Below are 24,758 nucleotides of genomic sequence, written 5' to 3'. Positions count from 1 at the left end.
TATCTTCTCAGAATAGTGACTATATGGATTATTAGTTATTTCTCTCAAATCTGTTAGTAATTTAATCCTAGAATTAAAATAACCTGTACTTAGAAATACTTTAAAGGATCACTTATATATAATGAGTAAAAAATACTGAAAGTAAGTCTTATTATTTAAGTGCACTAATTGTACTTTTTATATGCTAAATTCATATTCTGTGCTTAAAGCAGGCTAAGCACTTTATGCATAGTTGTCTTTTTTATTGTGGAAAAGTCTACATAACAAAATATTTGTCAGTTCAACAATTTTTATGAGTATAATTCAGTGACATTGTTTACGTTCTTCACGTTGTACAGCCATTATCGCTATCCTTTTCCGGATTATTTCACTACCTTTAACAGAAACTCAGCGCCTCCTAAACAGTAACTCCACCTTTCTCCTTCCTCCCTCCTCTGGTAATCACTAAAAAGCTTTGGTTTTTATATATTTACCTATTTCATGTATGTGAGATTATACAGTATTGGCCATTTTATGACTGACTGATTTCACTCAGCATAGTGTTTTCGAAGTTCATCCATGTTGCGGCACGTACTGAGACCTTGTTTCTCTTTGTGGCTGAATGAGTTTGCGCTGTGTGTATATACCACGTTTTGTTCATCCATTCATCTGGTGATGGATATTTAGGTTGTTTCCCCTTTCGGCTATTGTGAGTAGTGCTGAAATGAACAGGTTTTTGTTTGAGTTCCTGCTTTGGATTCTTTTGGTGTATACCTAGGATTGGGCTTGTTAAGTCGCACGGTAGTTCTCTGTTCATCTTTTTTTGAGAAACATCCAAACCGTTTTCCACAAAAGCTGTACCATTTGGCATTCCTGTCAGCAGTGGATGGGGGTTCCAGTTTCTCCACAACCTTGTAAACAGTTGTTATTTTTTATCATGGCCATTCTACCTGTTGCCGTCGAGTTGATTCTGATTCATAGTGACCCTATAGGACAGAGTAGAATTGCAGCATAGAGTTTCCAGGAAGTGGCTGGTGGATTTGAACTGTTGACCTTTTGGTTAGCAGCTGAGCTCTTACTACTGTACCACCAGGGCTCCGTGGCCATTCTAGTTGGGGTGGAACAGTGTCTCATTATGGTTTTAATTTGCATCTCCCTAACCCTGCTGGCATTCAATATTGCCATTAAGTAAGGAGTCTTTCATTTTTTATTTATGAAAAAATTTATTAAAGTGCTTGAACTTTTCATCACATGATATATTTTAATATCAAGCATGTTTTAGTTCTTCATTAAATTGATTGGAAGTAATAAAGAAGGTGATGGCTATATTACACTTAGATTTGAGAGGACAAGAATAGGGAGCAATAGTTCAAGAAAGTTAAAGTACCCTGATTATGATTTTTCTTGAACTATTGAGTGTTGTAGGTACCCCAGGACCAAACCCAGGTTTGATGATTTACAAGAAGGACTCACAGGACTCAGCATGTAGTTATACTCATGACTAGGATTTATTACCGTGAAAGAATACAAAGCAAAATCAGCAAAAAGAAAATGTGTATGGGACGAAGTCTGGAAGATACATGTTTCCAAGAGCTTTTGTCCAGTGGAGTTACACAGGATGTACTTAATTCCTCCAGCAATGAGTTGTGGCAAAATGTGTGAAATGTTGTCTACCAGGAAAGCTCATTAGAGACTCAATACTCAGTGTATATATTAGAGGCTGGTCACGTAGGCACCCTGTGCCTAGTATGTACTGAAATTATAGATTCTGAGAAGGAAAGGAGGTGTTCAAAATAAACCACAGTATGTACACAAGCAATTTAGGCACAGTGAGCCACTCCTACCATTTAGAGAAAGGTTTATGGGTTTTATATCACTGTTGTTGTTAGTTGCCATAGAATGGGCTTCGATTCATGGCAACATTGTGTATAACAGGATGAAATGTTGCCCCATTCTGAGCCGTTGTCTTAACTGTGTGTATGGTTGAGTCCGTTGTTGCAGCTATTGTGTAGTGCCTTCCAGCATGGGGGGTAATCTTCCAGCACTATTATCAGATGATATTCTATTGTGATTTATAATGTTTCATTGGCAAGCCACCACAGTATGACAAACTGACAGACAGGTGGTGGTATATAGCTATTTTAAAAAAAAAAAAAAATTGGCCATCGAGTCAATTTCGACTCATAGTGACCCTATAGAACAGAGTAGAACTGCCCCATAGAGTTTCCAAGGAGCACCTGGTGGATTTGAACTGCTCAACTTTTGGTTAGCAGCCATAGCACTTAACCATTATGCCACCAAGGTTTCCATTATTATTGGTTTTTATTATTATTATACTTCACTTAAAAGACATACCCAGTATTATAGTATTGTATCATTCCAAAATGCATATTTTATAATTTAAGCTACCTCAAATTATTATTTTTCTAGAAATGATGTATATGTAATTATGAATAACTTATATTGCTCATATAGGACATATGATCTTGTAACCCAAACTGTAACCAGAACAGATGAAGCCTCTTGTTAAGTAAATAACACTGTTTGGAAGAAGACAATGGTAATCCTGTTTATTAGGGCAGAGAGATCTCTTGTTTTGCTACTCTTTGGCCAGTACATATCATAGTGTCTGGTATAGAGTAGGTGCTTAAATATTTATGGAATGAATGAGTGAGTTAATTTGTGAGTGAGAAAGAGTAATTGATGAGATGTTAGGGAAACTTAGTTCATAAAATAGTAGAAGATTGTGGAAATGGGAAACATCTTTGCCATTTCATAGATGTTACCAGGGATTCTCCAGTAATTGTTTTAACTAGAAGACTGTTCTGATGTGTTGAGATACAGAGTAATAGGGGGAGAAATTAGCTTATTTGAAAGGCATTGAATGTATAAGCTTTTCAGTAGCCTGGTTTCTCATGATAGACCTTTTAAAGAGAATTTCCAAAGTATGGAATGAATGCAATCTCTTTTCTTTTTTTAAAAATCGATTAACTTTTTTTGCTTTGTTTTGCTTAAAGATATAATGGATTGAGAGAGAGAGAAAGGAATCATTGCCAATTTAGAATGCTTCTGCATCACCAAAAATGTTTTCGTATGTCCTTTACAGCAACATCCAGGAGCCTTCTCAGCAATTGCCTTCCTCTGTAACCTCAACAAGAAGCATGCCCCAGAGCCTAGAAAGTTCAGCCTCTGCCAGAGCAGGGACGGCCAGCCTCGCAACTGCTACTTCCTTCAAGTCTCTAGCTTCCAGCAACGTTACCAAGTCACCAGGTTGGCATCAACCAAATCAAGCAGGTATTCCAAATAAATCTCTTGCTTTTTTTAACTTTTTTAAGTGTAATTATGAAAATGTGTTCTGGGATATATGATAGAAATTACTGATGAAATCCATTCGCAGCTACCTAAGATTTCGAAAGGACTGTAAAGAATAGCTATAGCTGTTTTTCTCTTAAAATTGTCTTCTAAGCATTGTCTCTTTGCTTGATACCATTCAATGTACTATTCATAATTATAGAATTGGGCATTTCCTTGTTTCCCAGACTACTCAGAAAGCATGTATGAATAGTATGTTTGGGGTCTTCTTTCTTAAGGAACTGTATTGTTGGAAGGTGTATTAATCTGGGTTCTCTAGGGGTACAAAACCAGTTAAGCATATATAGATATATAGAGAGAGATTTACTTCAAAAAATGGCCCCCACAATTGTGAAGAAATGACTCACGCAATTTTCGGGGCTGGCAAGTCCTAAATAAGTGGGTCAGGTGGCAGGCTGAAGACCTCTATTGGCTCACTGACCAATGAACCCTAAATCCTTAGGTCAGGCGGCAGGCGAACTTCTGCAGGCTTATGTCTCGGGAACTGGAGGGCAGGCAACGAGAAGAGTATAGAGTCTAGAGAGGAAGAACATCCATTTATATACTGGAGACAGGCCACAACCCCCCAGGAAACTCCTCTTTCAGCTGATTGGCTGCTCACATCAGATGACAAATGGAAGGTGATTATATAAACCAAAACTAAACCTCTTGCCACGGAGTGTATTCTGATTCATGGCGCCCCTATAAGACAGAGTAGAACTGCCCCATAGGGTTTCAAGAAGCGGCTGTGGATTTGAACTACTGACCTTTTGGTTAGCAGCCATAGCTCTTAACCACTGTACCACTAGGGCTCCAAGAAATCACTAGCCTAGCTATATTAACACATAACATTAACCATCACAGATTATCTTTATAAATACATTATTTTAGTTTTTGATAATATATACCAAAGAATAACAACAAAGTATCTATCTGTTGCCATCAAACAATTTCAAGAAAGGATATTGTAATTCTTGCTGTCTGAAGATTTATGAGGCTGTTGGGAAAGAAAGATGGACTCATGGCAACCCCTAGTGTTACAGAGTAGAATTGCTTCATGGGATTTTCTTGACAGTAAAATTTATGGAAGCAGATCACCAGGCCTTTCTTCACTAGTGCCTCTGGGTAGGTTCAACCTGCCAACTTTTAGGTAGTCACCCTGGTCACTGTGAGTCTGACTCAGTGGCACTGGGCTTGGTTTGATTAAGGGAAGAGGAAAACAGTATTAGAAGGAGAATATTCACGTGGTTGAATGGAAAGACTTGGGCTTGATCTGGAAACCTATGTTCTTATTGACTTCTGTATATAAATAGCTTTAAATAAAATCGCTTAACTTCTTTGACTCTTAGTTTCCTCATCTGCAAATTAAAGGGAGACTAAATGATCTTAGGAAACCCTGGTGACGTAGTATTTAAGTGCTGCGGCTACTAACCAAAAAGGCTATTAACCAAAAAGGTCGGCAGTTTGAATCCACCAGGTGCTCCTTGGAAACCCTTTGGGACAGTTCTACTGTGTCCTCTAGGGTCGCTATGAGTTGGTATTGAATTGACAATGGGCTTTTTTTTTTTTTATTCATCTTTCTCCCAACATGAACAAAGCTTATGATTATTTAACTAAAGTACTTCTCTCAGCAGGAAGATGAGACAGTAGTTAAGTGTTGCTAATTCCCAAACTCAGCCTTCACGTTCTGTCACTCTTTATATACTCTCTGGATGAACTCTCATCCAAGCTTTTACCACCTAAACCAAAAAAAAAAAAAAAAACCAAACCCGTTGCCATCGAATCAGTTCAGTCTCATAGGGTCGCTATGAGTTTTACCACCTAGCCATTGATAGTCGACAGGCCTGTCTATACTGAACTCCAAATCCCCAAACCCATTGACCTACTTGCTGTTTTCAGGTGGCACCTCAAATAAAACATGCCCAACTCAGACTGTCATTACTTTTTTCTGTGAAGGGCACATCCACTCAGTTACCAATGCTACAGTGTAGGCTTGAAGACCCCCCCGCCCCCCGACACATACACGTAATTCTATCAATAATCAACATGTGATGACATCACTTTTTAGTATACCGAATTTCTACTCTCTTTCCTCTCGTCAGACCCTTTGCCTTGGTGCGAACCTTTATCATTGCAGACATCTTCTAATTTCTTTGTCTTCTTCTCACCCTTTTAGTCTGTGTATCATCAAGCTGCAAGCAATCTTGCCATAACTCTGATGTGCTCATGTTACTCCATTGCTGCAGATACTTTACTATATCTCTCCATCTTTAATATATCATTTAAAATCATTTTTACTTTGGCCCTTACTAACCTCTCAACCTAATCTCCTGCTGCTCCCCAATTTATAATCTGTGTTACAGTCATACTAAACCATCTACAATTACTGAGACATGCTGTGTTAACATAGAGTTGAAAGTTATGATCCCTCTTTGTAGAATACACTTCTTCATCTAATTCCATTGTCTAATTTCTAGTCGTTCCTCATCAGTTTTAGGATGAGTATTAATTTAGTACACAAGGGACTACTTTTCAAAATGTGATAGCTTTACAAATTGAGCATTTATTATTATTTAAGAATATTTTTGACATTTGTAGACTGTAGTCCCCCACTGGGTTTTTAGATCATTTAATTACGAATCTACCTTTTTTTAAATTTTCCACAGGGTTTATTTAGGTACTAAATAAATTCATTTATTTTAAATACATTCTCACTTAGAAAGAAACAAATCATTTATATAGTTATAATTTACTTCATAGTGCATTTTGGAGTTTTGAATTTTCAGTTACATGCTGCTAATTTTGCAAAGAAATTAGAAATGTCTGTGTTGTGAAGAAAGAGGGTGGGTTATTGTATATGAGCTGGAGTATTTTAAAGGAAAGACTTTTATTACTATTGAAAACAAAGTATTAAGACAAATATCATCAGGCTCTGAAATTTCTAGACCATTAATTGACTTTGTAAGACCTATTACTCTCTTAGAAAAAAAAATGCTAACAAAGCTCTATCACATCCATTTTGAATTATTTTTGTTTACTTAAAGCCTGTATTTGACAATGCATATTTGCTGTAATTATTTTTTATGTGCATTGGAATACAGAAAGTAACTTTCAGAAAAATTCCTTTGATATGGTAATTGGAAGGGAACAGGAGAATGTTTCTTGAGATAACTCTTTTAAGAAAAAGACTAAATTTATTAGAAGCTGAAGGGAGGACATAAATTGTATGTACTAATTATGGAAGTTCAGAACCTTATGGTCAAAATACCACTCTGCCTCTTTTTTATTTTTTTATTGTGCTTTTGGTGAAACTTTACAGCTCAAGTTAGTTTCTCATACCAAAATTTATACACAGATTGTTATGTGACCCTAGTTGCTATCCCTATAATGTGATCACATATTCTTCCTTTCTACCCCGGATTTCCCGTTTCCATTCAACCGGCTCCTGTCTCTTTCTGCCTTCTTATCTTGCCTCTGGACAGGAGCAGCCCATTTAGTCTCAGGTATCTACTTGAACTAAGAAGCACACACTTCATGGGTATCGTTTTGTCTTATAGTCCAGTCTATTCTTTGTCTGAATAGTTGGCTTCGGAATGGTTTTATTTCTGGGTTAACAGAGAGTCCGGAGACCATGTCTTCTGGGGTTCCTCCAGTCTTAGTCAGACCAGTAAGTCACCACTCTGCCTCTTGAAGTGAAAAAGAAAAAAATTCAAATTTATGTGGGACTCCTAGAGAATACAGTACAGCAAAATTACCTCAAGAGGGCGATGGAATCCTTCCTTCGCTGCGTTTTATTTGTTGCAGTAATCAAAGCAGGCAAGTAATAATCATGATGCAGATAGTTAATATTTAAGATATTATATTTTTTCCAGAAAATGCTAGTGAATTTTATGTGAACAATACTGTAACAGTGTGAAACATTAACATTATAAAAATAAAATCTATGTTCCCGTTGTGAAGTCACAGTTGAATTACAGCACGGTGCTCAGCTCAAATCAGAAAATATTTGCTGAGCTCCTGCTGTTTATCTTGCTGTAGGTGCTAAAACTGACATTAATAAGTTATTGTGTTATGTGAAAGTTACTTATTTACACTGTTTTGTAAAAATCCTCTGATAAATACAAAATGACCAGCCACTCAAATTCTTTTTTTCTGCCGTACGCAACAGTATACCATATTTAAATTAAAAAAAAAAAAAACTCAGAATCTACTCTGACATACAACAAGCAAAAAGTCTATGATAAATAGTTCCAAGAGCTTCCTAATGCAAATGAAGAGGTTCTTTGGATTTAGAAGGTGATAGCTATCTCATTATGGGTTCTTGTGTTCTTCACAATTCACGTATGAAAACTACAGTGCCAACCCAAGGGTTGCAGAAGCTGGAAAGGTGAGTTGCAGGGGTAGTGTGGACTCAGATAAAGCATTAGTGCAGGTGACATTGCTTTCCTCACGTTGAGAGCTTCAGACTTCTCTCACAATAATTCATAACAGTGTTCTAATATCACCAAATAAAGGAAGAAAAAAAAAGATTTTGCCCCCTCTCCACCATCAAATATTGACTATTACCAATAATGTCATTTTTAAACAGTTGAGTAGGGGTATGGGAGGGGATCAGAATTACTAAATTACAGTCGGCGACCCATGTAGTTGATTCTGAAATGAGTTTAATAGGTCATAGCCAGCTTTTTTTTTTTTTTTTAAATGAAATAGAACAGAATAGAAAATAACAGAGTATGTTGCATATAGCACAGTTCTGGTCTGACACACATGGGGTCAGCATGAGTCCGAGTTAACTTGACAGCAACTTATTGGTTGTTGGTTGGTTAATATTTTGTGAAAATGTTGTTTTAGTGTGTATATATATATGTATATAAGTAAATGTGTGTATATACACATACGTACTCACATTTTGGGTCAGAAGATTAAATGTATTTCTTACTGCATATTACAGTAAAAAAAAAAAAAAGATCAAGAAAGAAAGAAAAAAAAGACTACATTGAAAGGGCTGGTTGAAATTTTAAGACTCACCAGTGTTTTCTGAGCCTGTCGTGGGTTTCTATTACCTCCACTGGTTCTGACTTTAAATCTTAGATCATTTTGCTTGTGGTATTATATAGCCTGTGTTAACCAGAAGTCTTTCAAGAGCACAGTAATGGCTGTATCAGTTGATAAATAGGAACTAGATGTGTATGTTAACAGTATTAGACTTTAGATTGGATCACCTTTTTCTCAGGCGTATAGTTTAACGTACACTACTACCACACACACAGGCTTGCTGGTGACTGACAAAGAGCTAAACATTCAGAATGCAAAGTGTTCAAATGTTCAGAGTCTGGACGAAAGTATTAAGATACAAAAGAAGTAAGAACCCAAGCTTGAGTTTATGTAAGCTAATTTTTTTTTTAGCAATACTACTTTCTACTTGCTCTGTGTCTTGGTAATACTTTACTGATTAAGATGCGATAATCCCTTTAGAAACATTAACGTGAATCTAGAAAAACATAAAGAGTGATTTTCTTTGGTTATTTTTCAGTATCAGAGATTTGTACTTTTTAAACTTATATTTGAATTCACTATATTTGTACGTACATCAGATTTTTTATTTCAAAGCCTTCATATCTTATATAAATTAATAAATGGTTAGATAGGTATTTTCAAAACCTTTGTAAATTTAATGATATAAGTTTAAATCTATGGTCCTATATGTTACACTGTGCTTTATGTAGGTGGCTCAATTCACTATATAATATTTTTCCTAAGTTTTGTTTAGGTTATGGGTATTGGATTAGGTATATTCAGTTTATTAGATACAAATAGGTGTATAAAATATTACTGTCTTACCTAATATAGTCATGTGCTTATCATATATCCAGTCTTAAAATCATGAAGAGCTATTATGTATTGGCAGCATGTCAGTTTTCTAATTTTAGTTTAATTGTATACAAAATGTGAATGATTAGTTCATTAGAATATAAGCAGTGCCTCTCTAGATCAGGCCATTGTTCTTCAAACCCAGTTTTCTGACTGATTGTGCCCCTGAGGAATAAGCATAACTTCTTTATGGGGTATGAATTCCAGAAGATTAGAGATGTTCCCAAGTGGAGTATTTTTGAGCCACTAATTTCTTCATCCCTTAAAATAAGGATCTAAATAACATCCCTTATAGCATTGTTGTAAATGAAATATATCAGAGTGCCTGGTACATAGAGGGTATTCAAGAAAGGCTGTGTTTCTACCCTTTTATCTCCTTTAGTGATAGGGCTAAAAACTTAAAATAATTCTCATGTGACTTTCTACCTTGAAAATGTTTTGCGTTACCTGCTGCCCACAGATAAATTGTCTGACTTACAACCTTAGGCTAATCGTCTTCTCCAGCCTCGTTTGTAATATTTCCCCTTGTATTTCCTATACTCCTATCACATTAAAGTTCAAATCATTCCTTGGACACACATCTCTGTGCTTTGTACAAGCTGCTCCTTTTATGTGAAATGCTTTTTCATTCCTTCTACCCTTGGAAGCCCTGGTGGCGTAGTGGTTAAGTGCTACGGCTGCTAATCAAAGGGTTGGCAGTTCGAATCCACCTGGTGCTCCTTGGAAACTCTATGGGGCAGTTCTACTCTGTCCTATAGGGTTGCTATGGTTGGAATCGACTTGACGGCACTGAGTTTACTGGGTTACCCCTGACAAACTTCTGTTTACCCTTTAGGATCAGATATCACCTCCTTTGTGACGCTTTCTCAAGCCCTGTAAATAGTTACCTATTCAGGATCGACTCAACGGCCCTGGGTTTTTTTGTTTATTCTTTCTCTATGTGCCGACAAAATTTTGATGATGACTTTTTTTATAGCATTCACCATATTCATTTTAATTGTTTACATGTCTTTTACTACTGTTTTTAGATTTCCTTAAGGACAGGGACCAAGTCTTACTAGGCTTTGTTTATCAGCACCTAAACAATACTTGGCACAGTTGATTAAAAAAAAACTTTTTGATTTAGCCCTTGGTAAATGTCAGTGGGTGGATAGGTCAGAAGGTCTTATTTTGGACATCATCTTCATGTGATTTGAGGGATACATGATTCACTTGCCAAAATATTGTTCTTCCTCCTACCAGACTTGAAATTCCCACAATAGTCATTGAACAAAGGTGGAAGTATTGTCTGTCAAAGTCCATTATTAAAAAATTTCACATATTGTTTAAGAAAAGGGAACGTCCCTCTCTTTGAAGCATTAAACTGCCATAAGAGTTAAAGGTTATGAACACAAGCAGTACTATTACTACTACTATATTGTTTATTTCCAATAATTAAAAAAAATTAATGACAATAATAACAGATCTGAAGCCATATGATAAGAATCTTTTCTTTAAAAAAATGGGAATTTATGATATATAAGGAACAAAGCAGTGGAATGCAGAGTGAATATTATGAATATGAGACCACCCATTTTGCCACTGTCAACAAAATAACTTGGATACCAAAAAAACAAACAAACAGACCCAGTGTTGTGGAATTGGTTACAAATCATAGCAACCGTATAGGACAGAGTAGAACTGCCCCATAGGGTTTCTAAGGAGCAGCTGGTGGATTCGAACTGCTGACCTTCTGGTTAGCAGCCTTAGCTCTTAACCACTGTGCCACCAGGGCTTCCAACTTGGATAGAAAACACCAATAAACAACATAGAAATCAGCAAAAAAAGGTACAAAGAAGAGTTAAAATGACATTGCAAGGCCCAGGGCAGAAAGCATGGTGTTCTGAATCAGCAGAAAGAAGGGAAAAGAGGTTTGGGTAAAGTTCCAATGATATAACTTTGCGATAGAATATTTATTTGTTTATAGTGGAGTCCTATTTTATGGAGGTACAAAATTTTAATGTTTGTACCTAAAGCAAAATCACATGTAGTCAATGACCCGTGAACATTTTTGGGAAGAGACCAAGTTGGAGAAGGAACAGCATATGCGAAAGCACTGAGAGAACTTGGCTTCCTGGAGGAAGGGCAAGTAGCCAGTATATGAAGGACTGTCTAGTGGCCTGAAAGGAAGCTGGACAGGGTAATGGGGGCCTGGTCAGAAAGAAAATGTGGACTCGATGCTGAAAGTATGCTATTAAAAGATTTTTAAGTGGGGAAGTAGCACAATCAGATTTGCATTGTTGAAAGATCATTACAACTTCAGTGTTTTAGAGGATTATTATGACTACAATATAAAGATTAAGATTGGAGTCCTGGACACCCTTTAAGAAGTTGTTGAAGTCATATAATCTGGGATGATGATAGTATTACCCTGAGTAGTGGCAATGGAAATGTAGAGAGTTCCTTAGGCAAGAGAACTGCAGTGTATTTAACTTTAACCTGACTGCAGTGCAATTTTAACCATTGCTCTCTGAGGGCACTTGACTCCATGTATAGACTATTAATAAAAATATATATATATGTAAAAAAAAAAAACTTTTTTTTTTTTTGCTTCCGTTAAAACACTGGTACACTTGGACAATTTATACGTTGTTCTGAATAAGCCAGATTTATGGCACAGAAAATTGGTTAAATATATCTTTAGGTTTTTTACATAATATGTCAAGTTACAAAATATAAATCCGGATGGGTTACACCTTGTAGTGTATGTGAGAAATAAGTTAAATCTTAATTTTATAACATACGTACTCTTTTTATGCAGCTTTCTCACGTGAGTGCATTTATTTCCCTTAAATAAACATGTTCTACATCTTGACTATTGCTTCAACTTTTAGAGTTGCAAATATGAGATTAGTGGCTTTGGCACTATCCTGATAGCATTGGTTACCTTTGCACGAAGCATGTACTACTACATGTTGTCATGGAAATAAACATTATGAGGTGGACAAAGGATTTCTTCCAAGGCAAAAGGAAAAAATTCTGTGGAGCCCAGTTAAAAATTAATTGTTCATGATATTTTCAAGTAATTCAGAAAGCTTTTAAGTGTTTAAGACTTTAAAATTTTTTTTTCATTATTTTCATGTTTTTTTTTCTTTCACACTTTCAAAATATGTTGGCTTTGAGAGCATCTGTAATAATACTTAATAATATACTTGCATTATATGCATTTAATAAATAACTTATAATTTATTTGAAAAGTTACTGCACTATACTCAATATCAGCTACTACTATAGTCATCATTTTCCATAGAAAACAATTTCACAGAGCCATTTAAAAATAAAATGCTTTTGCGTTGTTTTCTTTCACAGTAGTGTTGTCTAGCTGTTCTAAAAATTTTCCTTCTGTTGTTTTTATTGACAGTTCTTGTAGCATGTTAGAATAATGCTACCTTGATGCTTTCTTTAATTGTATGTACACTCAACTCCTAGTCAAGTCCTGCTTATTCTTATGTTCCCTGATGTTGGCAAAAAAAAAAAAAAAAATAGTGTTGTTTTTTGTTTTTGGTTTTTTATTTTCGTTGTTAAACGTGTCCATGGAGGCAGGAAAGTGAAAACATTGGCTTATATTACAGTGACATACCCAATACACTAGTAGAATTTCGTCCTTTAATATTGAATGTTCTTAATTTCTAAGATTCCATATTGAACAAATACCAATCTCCTACATTCAGCTGATGGCATCACTTCCTTTACATAGAGCACTTAATATGTGTATCAGCTGTTAATGAATTGCTTTTATTAGTGAATTGGTTTTTTTCATTACGAAACTGTTTTCATATAGGTAGTAAAGGTAAGGACTATTGACAATAAGATTTATGAAAATTACTGATTTTCTTAGGATACAAGTTATGTGTTTTGAATAAGCATGACTCAAGTAAGCTGTAAGTAGTAAAGTTGTGATCATTTGAAAGTCACTGAGAGATACAAAAATATCTTTTGGTCAGTAATGGGGAACCCAAGGTCAAGAAAGGGAGAGTATTGTCATGTCATGGAGGAGGGGGTGGTTGTAACCAGTGTCACAAAACAGTATGTGTATTGTTTAATCAGAAGCTAATTTGCTCTGTAAACCTTTATCTAAAATATAATCTAAAAAATTGAAAAAAATAAAATTTGAGGCTGGATTAGAAAAATATTTTCTTTTGGTCAAATGAAAAAGGGAAAAAGATATAAATTTACTTGTCAGAATAAATATTAATAGACTGTAGCTTCTGTTGACCTTGTCTTGAGGATTACTCACCATCCCTGTTTGAGGACTTGAAACTCATGGGTTAACGGGCAGCTGCCTAAAAGGGAACGAATTAACTTGTTTAACAGTAAAATGGTAGGTAGCGTTGATTAGTAGTAGTAATTATAATACTGTCCATTAAAAAAAAAATCTTTTCACTCAGAGCGCACAATAATGTCATTAAAATTTTAAATTGAAATGCACATCATTTTACAAATGAGGTGAGAGTCTGAGAAAAGTAAAAAAAAAAAAAATTGTCCAGCGTCTGATAGTGATGGGACTCCAGTAACTTTGACTCCAAATAGTGTGTTTTCCTGTATCAAAAGATAACATCCATGAATATATTTAAGGAGGACTAAATCTCTTAGGAAAAGCCTGGGTGGCCCTCCCCTGCTAACCAGAAGGTTGGTGGTTTGAACCAACCCAGGAGTTCCACAGGAGAAAGACCTGGTGATCTGCTTCCCTAAAGATTACAGTCGAGAAAATCCTATGGGACAATTCTGCTCTGTCACATGGGATCACTATGAGTCAAAAATCAATTCAATGACACCTAACAACAAATCTGATAGGAGTGGTGTAGAAAGCATTCTTGCTTTGGATAGGAAGGATAAACAAGGTAACTAGTGATTGACTACAGAGGTCTCCTGCAAGTAACATTTTCTTTGCATCTGAACTCCAGTTTTGAAATCTAGATTGATTCGCTAAGGTTCTAGTTAACATGACCCTTTATCATACCCTGCCTCTTGTATGTGCTACATTTTAGAAGTAAAGAAGAGCTTACTTAGCTCAGAGTTTGGAGAGATCTGAGAGTTTTTGCTTGTTTGTTTTTTCCAAGGAAGACTCAGATATATTTGTGAGATCTGATTAGATCAAAGACTGAGTGATGTGCATCTCAGTTATAAGTGGATATAAATTCTATATTTTATTTGAAGTCTAAAGGAGATAGGGGTGAGAAAGGAAATTACTGCTTCCACAACCATCCCAAATTTCATTGTAGACTTAACGCTAGAGCAATAAATCGAGATAACTAGATTTGCTTAGCTAAGATGGATACATTTGTTGGTTCCATTTTTTAAATTTTCTATGAATAAGTAAACTGCTACCAGTTGCATATATTTCATCTCATCTAATAATGTTTTATTGCCATCTGCGCCCCTGCATTTTGACTAAACTATCCACTTGCCTTAAAGGCCTGACTAGGGCGTCCGTTGTCAAAACTGGGGTGTGAAGTATACAAAAATGCTCTGTCTCCTTACATACCAAGTAGATTTTTGTTTAGAACAATGACTTCCAGGTAGGAAAAAATAAAAGTAGCAAACACTAACTGCCTTCTTTTTTTTCTTTCAAATGTTCTTTTATTGGAATTTATTTTCATGTTGGAAGCTTTTCAGGGCTGATGCACGTACATGTGTGTGAAAGCTCTTTTCCCATTTTTCTTCCATACTGAGATTAAAATATTAAACATTTTGTAAAGGAAGATATCTAGATTTTTTTCATATATGCTTTTTATAAAGAATTATTACTTATTTGTTAATTGACACTTATGGTTTAAACCAAGGCCTTGGTGGTTTGTTTTTTTTTTTTTTTTTGGTTTTGGTGGTTCAGTGGTAGAATTCTCACTTTTCATGCGAGAGAACTAGGTTTATTCCCAGCCAGTGCAACTCATGCACAACCACCACCCGTCTGTCAGTGGAGGCTGGCATGTTGCTATGATGCTGAACAGGTTTTAGTGGAACTTCCAGACTAAAATGCACTAGGAAGAAAGGCCTGGTGATCTACTTCCAAAAGCTAGCCAGTGAAAGCCCTGTGAATCACAATGATCTGATCTTTAACTGCTCATGGGGATGGTGCAGGACCAGTCAGCATTTTGTTCCATTGTGCACAGGGTTGCCATTAGTCAGGGGCCAACTCTGTGGCAGCTGATAACAACATGGTTTAAACCAGAGGTCAGCAAACTGTGGCCTGTGAGTCACATCTGGCCCACCACCCATTTTTGTAAATAAACTTTATTGGAGCACAGCTATGCTCTCTTGTCTACATGTTATCTATGGCTACTTTGCACTACGATGGGAGAGTTGAATAGCTACAGCAGATACCTTATAGCCCACAAAGCCTAAAATATTCTCTGGCCCTCTCCAGAAAAAGTTTGCCAACCCTGAGTTTAAACTGTGGGAATAAGAAAAATTATGTGTGATGATTCTGAATAGTAGATGCAAAAATTTTATTGAGGGTCATGAGCCCCCTTGGCAGCACTTATCCAAGACACTCTGATTGCCTGTGTATTTGTCTATGTTACCCTCTAGAAAATAAATTTTTGTGGAGCAGGTATCTTATTCTTGGATGTATCTTCTGTACCAGAAGATTTCCTAGAAATAAAGCTTGAATGTACGAATGCTTTACTTTCTAACAAAGATTTTATATCACAGCATAATAATATTAGTTGATATTTATGAAGCATTTCTTAACACATTCTAAGAACTATAAGTAAGCACTTTACATATACTGCCTCATTTAGCCCTCTCAACAGTATAGGTAGTTCTTAACATTGCTGTTTTACAGATGAGGAAACTAAGACCCAGAATGATGCGAATTCTGAAGTCACACAATTAGAATGTAGCAGAAGTAGGAGCCCAAGTGTGTGTCTTAACCTTAAGTCAATAATTGTGCTAATTAGTCTTTATCCTCCAGGATAAAATTAGCTGAGCAATGTTCTCTGCTTTTAAAAGATAGGAAATTCAAACATAACCTTGAATAATGATAATAAAATTTCATTTATTCTGAAGATTTAGTGACTTTACCTGAAAGAGGTATCTCAGAGAATTGAAATATTCCAGTTTTAAAATTTTCTAGTAATTTGTGTTATCATTAGAAATACTGCTGATAATGTTTGACAAGGGCAAATCTTCTTTAATTTTCTTTCCCTTTCTGTGTCAATTTTTTGCCTACATTATAAAAATTCTACTTCTATGAACAGCTTAAGTCTAAGGTACTTATTATCTCCATTATTTCTGAGACTAGGTTGCCTTTTTACTTATATTAAAAAAAAAAAAAAAAACAGTGCCGTCGAAAAGAATAGTCAAAATTGGTGGGAAAGTAGTGAAAGCCAAACCCATGTAGGTGTCATGTTACTTTGTAAGTAAGATATGTCAAATCTGTAAATAGAGTAAAAGCCTCCAAAAGCTGGAACCTATTTAAGGCAGAAACCTGTCAGAGAAGGACAAAATTCTTAACTTACAGAGTCTGTACTAACTTATACAGTGATCTTCTTTAGCATCCCTGAGGTCATGAATTGAGCCTCAGTTTCGTTTTGTATTTTTAAAAGTATTTTGTGTGAATTTTTCTCACTTTCTTTCCCATTTCTTTAGTCCCTTTTAATTAAATTTGTTTACGTGAACACATTGGCCTTCCACAATAAAAACGTGAGTTATTTGTCCTATTATGAAATTAGAAGTTGGAACAGTGTTGTGATTATTTAGAAAGTCTTAAGTATATCATGATAAGTACAATAATTTGTTGTTTTTTAATTGAATGATGGCAAAGCCAGATATTTTAAGATACCATATTTATCTGCAAGATACAAGGTAGGTTTCTTTTACCTGCAACTCAGACCAGGTAGAAGTTTTTCATGTTAGGTTAGTTACTAGGGAAAAAAAAAGAAAAAGACAGGCCCATGTGTACCAAATTTTGATGTGGTGTGAGGTAACAAATTAAAAGAAAGAGAACTGAACCCAATCCAAGTCCCACACTCACTTCAGTTAAGATACTCTAGATCCAATTTAATCTTGGTTCTCAAAGTTGAAAGGCTGGTTGCTAATGGAAGAAACTGACCCCCTGAAGTTGTGGAAATATTTGATACTTAGCCTTGGGTGCACCTGTTGCAATTCTTTATGGCATACATACCAGCACTCCCCGCTAAGAGAAATGATAATAGTTTAATCTGCCCACTTTTACTTTTAATCACTGAGTAAAAAAATCCTTGGTTCCATTTGATAAAACTTGCACAAACTTCTCCAGAATGTACTTTCCTCTGATCTTAGATCTTGGCTTAACTTTAAACCTTTTCCATATCTGCTGGATATGATTTCATGCCTGAATTATGAAGAGTAGACTGTTGTTCGTGCTTTCGGCATAAGAAGCTTGACAGACAAAATGCACAGATTTTGTGCTTCTCTTGGCCACCATCTGTTTGAGATAGTTGGGGAAGACAGAAGAAAGCACTTGCTTTGCACAATAATATTCAAGCGTATTGCCATCACCGCTACCCAGTTTAGTATGTGTAAAATTTCTACCATACCTTTGAGAACATACTCTCTGAGATGTTGAATTAAAATACTTTTATCTCCCCAAGAGGCCCAGATGTCACTTTGATGTAGCCCAGTTATTTATATGATTACTACATTAGCCTCAGTGTTTTTCATAGGAACCACCCTGCATTGAGCCAGTTGTCTTTCACACCATAAAATCTCACACTGTGACTTCTGCCTTGTCTGAACTATAAACATTTGTCTTTCTTCTTTTTTAGAGGAGCGTTAGTATTTGTTGGTATTTTCAATATCAGCCTTACTTCTAACTTAATGAGAATGAAATGTTATACAATTATTTTAAAGGCATCAAAACAGTATTTTATGATCATGTCTAGATTTGTTCCCTTGCTTTCTCTGTTGCTCTATTTTAATGCAAAGCAGTAGTTGATGTATTTACAACAATATGGAGTTAGCACAACAAAATAAATTCAGCATTGTAAGAGTACTTCAAGCCTGTTTGTCCTTAGCAAAACTATTAGACCTACAATTGTGTTTCCATTTCTGAAGCAATTAGTTTAAGTTCCCTTATAGAGAAATGTTTCTCAAAACATAAAGAATCCAGCTTTATATTCATGTTTTGTTTCAGGAATTTTGCAGCCACTGATTATAATGGCTGAAAAGTATAGGCAGCCATATTTAGAGAAGGAAAGAAATTTATCTCTGTAGGAAATTAATCCTTTATAGAATATGTGAAGGGCTTAAAAGTAATCATCTAAGCTGTTAGGGACACTGGGGTAAATAAAAAATGTTTTCCTATATTATTCATAAATTTCCCCCAATAGGCTTAGTAAGGAAATTAAAATAGCAGAAGCTAATCATCTCAGTTATAATTATCCTTTCCTTCTAATCTGGTCCAAAAGTTAGTACTCTAAGGTTTAGGTCACATTTAATGAGATCTGCCTTCATATAATCATGGATCAAGGTATTGACTGGTGAAGAGCTTGGCACACAATAGGCACATAATGAATAATGGATGAATGAACGCGTAGGGGAATAGGGTTTGGAGCCAGACAGACATGGTTTGGAATCCCAAACTCTCCACTCTCCTCCCTTGACTTTCATGATACCACACTTTCCTGAATTTTCTCCTACCTTTTTCTGTCCCTGAAGTGTTTGTTATTTGCCGTCTATCTTAGGAGCTCTCTTATTTTCATTCTACAGTTTCCCTGAACAATCTCATTCACTCCCACTGCATCAAATGTCACCATTATACTGATGACTCTTCAATTAGTTCTTCTAGCTCAGATCTTTCTCTTCAGTTCATCTATTCGATAGACTGTTTCCACTTGGAAGAACTACAGGTACCTTCAAGTCAAAAAGAATAGGCTATGAGTTCTGTGACAGAAAGGACCATACATGTTTTGTCCTCTGCTTTGTACCCATGCATAGTGCCTACCACATTGTAGACTCAATAAATACTTGATGAATTAATAAAATCTATAACTGAACTTATTATCTTTCTATCATCCTAGCACATATAACTTTTTACTGGTGAATGACCTTCTCTAAACTCTATGGGGCAGAAACCATGTCTGTCTTGTTCCCAGCTGTAAAGCCCAGCACATTATTTGGTACAGAGTAGTTATTCAAAAAAGATTTGCTTCATTTCATTGGTTTACACATTCCTGGGCAAGTCACCTATCCTTTCTGAGCTTTAAATTGCTCATCCGTTAAGAAGTAGTAATAATACCTCATACAGTTTTTGTAAAGTTATTCACTATTTAATTTTTTTTTTTTTTTTTTGTATATATGTGGAAACCCTGGTGACATAGTGGTTAAGAGTTTGGCTGCTAACCAAAAGGTTGGCAGTTTGAATCCACCAGGCGCTCCTTGGAAACCCTATGGGGCAGTTCTACTCTGTCCTATAGGGTTATTGTGAGTCGGAATCAACTCAAAGCAATGGGTTAGTTAGTTATATATATGTAATATATGCAAAATATAATTCTTAGTTTCTCTAACTTTCTATTTCACAATTTAGTTATTCAGTCTTTTGTTTAACTTTTTTGTTATAGAAAAAGTTTATACACACTAAACGCCTCGTATCTTCTACGTGTATATAATGCACATGGGGTGAAGAAATGGAGATTATTGATTAGAAGAGATTTATGAGATATACAACCGAATTCAATGTATGAACTTACTTGATCGTGATTAATATTGTGTTAGGTGGAACCCTGGTAACGCAGTGGTTAAGAGCTCAACTGCTAACCAAAAGGTTGGCGGTTTGAATCCACCATCCACTCCTTGGAAACCCTATAGGGCAGTTCTACTCTGTCCTACAGTGTTGCTGTGAGTCGGATTTAACTTGATGGTAACAGGTTTGGTTTTTTTTATTTAAGGCCCATATAGGATTTCTGACCTGAAGAACTGTAAAATAATAAATTTGTGTTTTGTTAAGCCACTAAGTTTTTAGTAATTTTTACAGCAGAAAACTAGAAAATGGATACTGGGGGTAATCAGAAAAAAAAAATTGAAAATTTACTGATTATTTTATGATATTAAGAAATATTTTTTGTTTTGTTTTATTTTGTTTGAGGTGTGATAATGGTATTATAGTTATGATTTTAAAAAATCTTTCAGAGATCATACTGAAATGTTGTAGATTAAATGATATATCTAGAATTTGCTTCAAAATAGTTCAGAGATGACAGGGAATGGGTGGGTTATAGATGAAGCATGATACTTAGGAGTTGATAAATGTCAAACTTTATGAAAATTTACTGGTTTTTAAAATAATGAATTGGTTCCTTAGCATCCCCTAAAAATGATCAGTGCATTTTTTTATTTTGAAATTATTACAAATTTGTGAGTTTAAACATATTTGAAGTATTTCAATCCAGGGTAGTTATTATCCTCATTAATGCTCGACCTCTCGCATCTGCATCTTCAAGTCCTTTTAATACAAACCTAGTAGTCTTTGGTGCAAAGCTTCCTTGCTTTCTAGTTTGACAAGGCATTCCAGCCTCTCTTTGTTATTTCTTCCCCTAACACTACAGTCAGCAGTTTCTCTAAGGAGTTCTGATTCCTTTTAGTCGTAAGACAGCAAGTTTGGTGCTACACTCATTCATTTTCTAAGTAAATATTTATTGAGCAATATGCCAGGGACTGTCATAGGTGTGAGGGATATAGCAATGAACAAAATAGATGGTGTCCCTGCCCTCAGTGAGTGGAGGAGACACGTAATAAATAGTAACAAGAATAAAAAACATGTTAGATGGCAATAAGTGCTATAGAGAAAGAAAGGCAGTTAAGGAGTATAGGGAATACAGGTTTGTCTGGGAGGGGATTGCTGTTTTATGTAGGGTGATCAGGGAAAGCCACATTGATAAAATGCCTTTTCAGCAGAGACCCAAAGGAAGTGAGGGAGCAAGGCATGTGGACAGCTGAGGACAAGCTTTCCAGACAGAAGGAATGGAAAGTACGACAGTCTTGAATCAGAAGTGTGCTGGCCATTTTAGGTGAATATTTGGGGGACTGGTGTGCATACTATATAGTGAGCAAGGGGAAGAGTAGCAGTCGATGAGGTCAGAGAGGTAGCAGGAGGTAGATTCTGTAGGACTTTTGGGTTTAGTTATGAGTTAGAAAGGAGCTCTTGGAGTATTTTGAGCAGAGGAGTAACGTGATCTTACGTGGTTTTTACTGGCTTCTATGTTGGTGACAGAAGTAGAAGTGAGGAGATATATAGTCAGTCAGTGCAATCAGTAATCCAGGCAAGAGATGATGGTGGCTTGGACCAGGGTGTAATATGGAGGTAGTGAAAAGTCATCAGGTTCTCTTTTTGTAAATTGCTATAAGCAATTCATCTTGGTACCAAACTTACTCCCGTATTGAATGATACACTCAGCAATACAAAAAGCACTGCATTTAATAGGAGTAAAACACCTTGAAAGACACCTACAACATCTGTTGTTACTTAAGTTTGCTCTTTGATATCATCCCCTGGTCCCAATTTACTTATGTTTAGTTTCCAAGTAAAGTTTGACATAGTGTAATAATTTTTCACCTAGTACCTGTCAGTAATAAGAATATTTTATTGGTAGTTGAGTAATTTGACTTGTGAACCAAGAATCGACTGACTCATTCCATGCCTATTCAAATCCAGTCTGGCCAGGTGCGTAATGTGTGTGTTAGAATCTGCGCTACTTTTTTTTTTTTTTTTTTAAGTGCATTGGTTTAGAATTAATAGTCATTCATGAAGAGTAATAGAAGGCAAAAATATCAAATAACCCACTCTTCTCCTTAAGACAATTAGGAAACATCTGTTTTCAGAAAACTCACACATCATACTATCAGGAATTCTTTTGGTCTTAATCTGTGCTTTCTTAGTAAAAACACTTCATTGTGTGTATAAACAAGTCCCTTTTAGTAAGTTCAGCTTATTTTTAAAGCACACAATAAATAATTAGGTAACTTCTAATTCCTTAAATATTTTATTATATATGACATATATAATGTTATAACGTAATCTTATATAAATCCCTACTAATACAGTTATGTGGCTGACTCGTACAGAAGTTATTTATATTGCTTAAAATCTGTGTTAGTTTGATAAATAATGCAAAGTTTGAATCATCTACTTGAAAAAAATGCAATAAAAATTCTTGCAGATTGAAGAATTTTTAATTTATTGTTCCAAATGATAAATCACAAAGATTTTCCCAGTAAGGAGGTACGTGTTCTATTAAATTAATGAATATTATGTAGTTCATTTATTTTAAATTTTTAATTTCCTGTTAATAGTCTGTAGTCCAAAAGAGAGATCTTTTCTTATTTCTTTGTAGTAGCAATTTAAATTTCATATTTAGTAAGTCATAGGTTTATTTGATTTTTAAAAACTACTGCCCCTCAAAATTCTCAGACATATCACTGACAATATTGTAAAAACTAGCAACTCAATTTTACTTGCTTAATTTGATGAGTTTATATATTTAAAAAAAAACAAAAACCAAGCCCATTGCCATCAAGTCAATTCCGAGTCATAGCAACCCTAAAGGACAGAGTAGAACTGCCGCATAGAGTTGCCAGGGAGCGCCTTGTGGACTCAAACTGCTGACCTTTTGGTTAGCAGGTGTAGCCCTTAACCACTGTGTCACCAGGGTTTCCAGTTTATATATTATATACTGGAAAAGTATTATAGTATGCTGCCAAGTTTTCCCGTTAATTATATTTACTTATTTAATTAGAAAATTTTAATTCCCTAGATATTTTATAATATTATATATTACATATATAATATTATAATATGCTATATAAACCTCTAGTAATACAATTATGTGGCCCATTAGAGTAAAAGTTATTAGGGTAAACTTAGTAATTCTACAAATTTAAAATTTAGGGTCCTGCAGTACTTCAGGGCTTATGCTTTAACAACTAAGTAAAGAGGCTCTCACCAACACTATTAGTTTGGAGAATAGCTGATGGCTTTGAATTTCTTGGTGAGTTTTGTGTTCCTGAAATGTATTCGATACAAAAGGAAAAATAAAATACTTTTCAAATCTGGGCCCGGTGGGGTAGCAATAGGCCACAAAAGAAGCCAAATTTGATGAGACTTACTCAAGGTTAAGGTTTAAAGGAGAACTTGAGTCAAGAACTTTCTCCCAGAGTGCTCATTGTGGTGCTTACTGACTCACTAATTATTCAGTTTGAATAAGTCACATTTTTTTGTGTGTGATTTAGGTGCTTAAATTAGGAAATGGGGCTAATATAATACTCCTACTTAAGGTCTTACTAAAACTTAAAAGAAAAACACTCTTTATTATAAATAAGTAGATTGTCATTTTTAAGCTTGTATCTCTTAAAAATGTGTATTGTTTTCTACATAAAACTGGGTGATTTTTATGATAGGCTCAATAATTTTGCAGTATTTTGGTCACTGTGCTACCTGTGGATGACTCTTTTTCTCTGTATGGTAGTACAGTTTTCTAAAAAACTATAAAGTAAGCAGGGCTCATTTTGTGGTGCTTCTGCTCTCCCGAGACCTCACCTTCTGACAACTCCTTCTCCGCAGTAAGCCAAGTGAGCAGAGGCCAGTGAGTTGGCATTGGACTGCTGAAAGATTGCCCATTTCTGTGTTAGAGTTGTAAGAAATTCAGTCTGAAGAAATGAAACGTCACTTTATTCATACGGGAAATAACTGTGCCATGGAAATGTTCAGGACTTAGTAATTAACAGGGCTTCTGTAGCTTTGTGCACTGGCCAGTATGCTAACAACACAGCAACAGAACGGAGGTGTGAGAATTTCTGTCATATCCAAAGTGGTTAAAATGGAGCAATAACAGAAGGCAAGGCTTTTCTTCCCAAGAAATGAACAGCAGTAGAGCTTAGAGCCTCTTTGTAGGTGTTTGAGACACAGTCACGTGTTTCGTGTTTAAGAATGATTTCTCATGTTAAATAAGTTAGTTCTCTATATAGTTCTTACGACATGTGCCAGATGGTCTATGTCCCATTTTACAGTGACCGATAAAGAATTACTATGCTCTTATTGCTAAAAATGTCTCAGTGACTCAGTTCTTAAGGGCTTATGCTCAGATAATACGATAAAATAAATGCATATGGTAGATGAAAGGGTTTGACTCACTTGGAGTTCTGATTTTCAGATCTTTCAATTGGTAACCCTTCCGTTATTTGAAATCCTGAAGCAAATCTACATATTAAAATATCTGCCCCTACAGTCCTCTTTCTGGTCACTGGTAGTCCAGTGGTAGAGTTCTTCACCTTTCATGGGAGAGAGACCTAGGCTTGATTCCCAGCCTTTGCACCTCATGCACTGCACCACCCACCTGTCAGTAGCAGTTTGTGTGTTGTTATGATGCTGAACAGGTTTCAGCAGAGCTTCCAGACTAAGACAGACTAGGAAGAAAGGCCTGGCTATGTAATTCTGAATGAAAGTCAGTGAAAACTCTGTAGATTATAATAGTCCAAGCCACAACTAGCCACAGGGACAGCACATGACCAGGCAGCATTTTGTTCTATTGTGTATGGGGTCACCA

General features: G+C 35.6%; 1 protein-coding gene across 6 annotated transcripts in view; it reads left to right on the top strand.

Annotated features, from left to right (window-relative positions):
- The window catches only part of PDLIM5 (PDZ and LIM domain 5), a 247,339-nt gene that overhangs the window by 183,321 nt on the left and 39,260 nt on the right, over positions 1-24,758 (top strand). For all 6 annotated transcript variants that reach the window (XM_064285529.1, XM_064285528.1, XM_064285533.1 and 3 more), the window contains one exon: positions 3,086-3,273. In XM_064285529.1, coding sequence (XP_064141599.1) covers positions 3,086-3,273 — 188 coding nt within the window. The remainder of the gene's footprint in view (positions 1-3,085; positions 3,274-24,758) is intronic.

This window comes from Loxodonta africana, chromosome 5 (assembly GCF_030014295.1).
Source record: "Loxodonta africana isolate mLoxAfr1 chromosome 5, mLoxAfr1.hap2, whole genome shotgun sequence".
NCBI lineage: Eukaryota > Metazoa > Chordata > Mammalia > Proboscidea > Elephantidae > Loxodonta > Loxodonta africana.
Note: the sequence above shows the minus strand (reverse complement) of the source record. Positions and strands in the feature narration are given on the sequence as shown.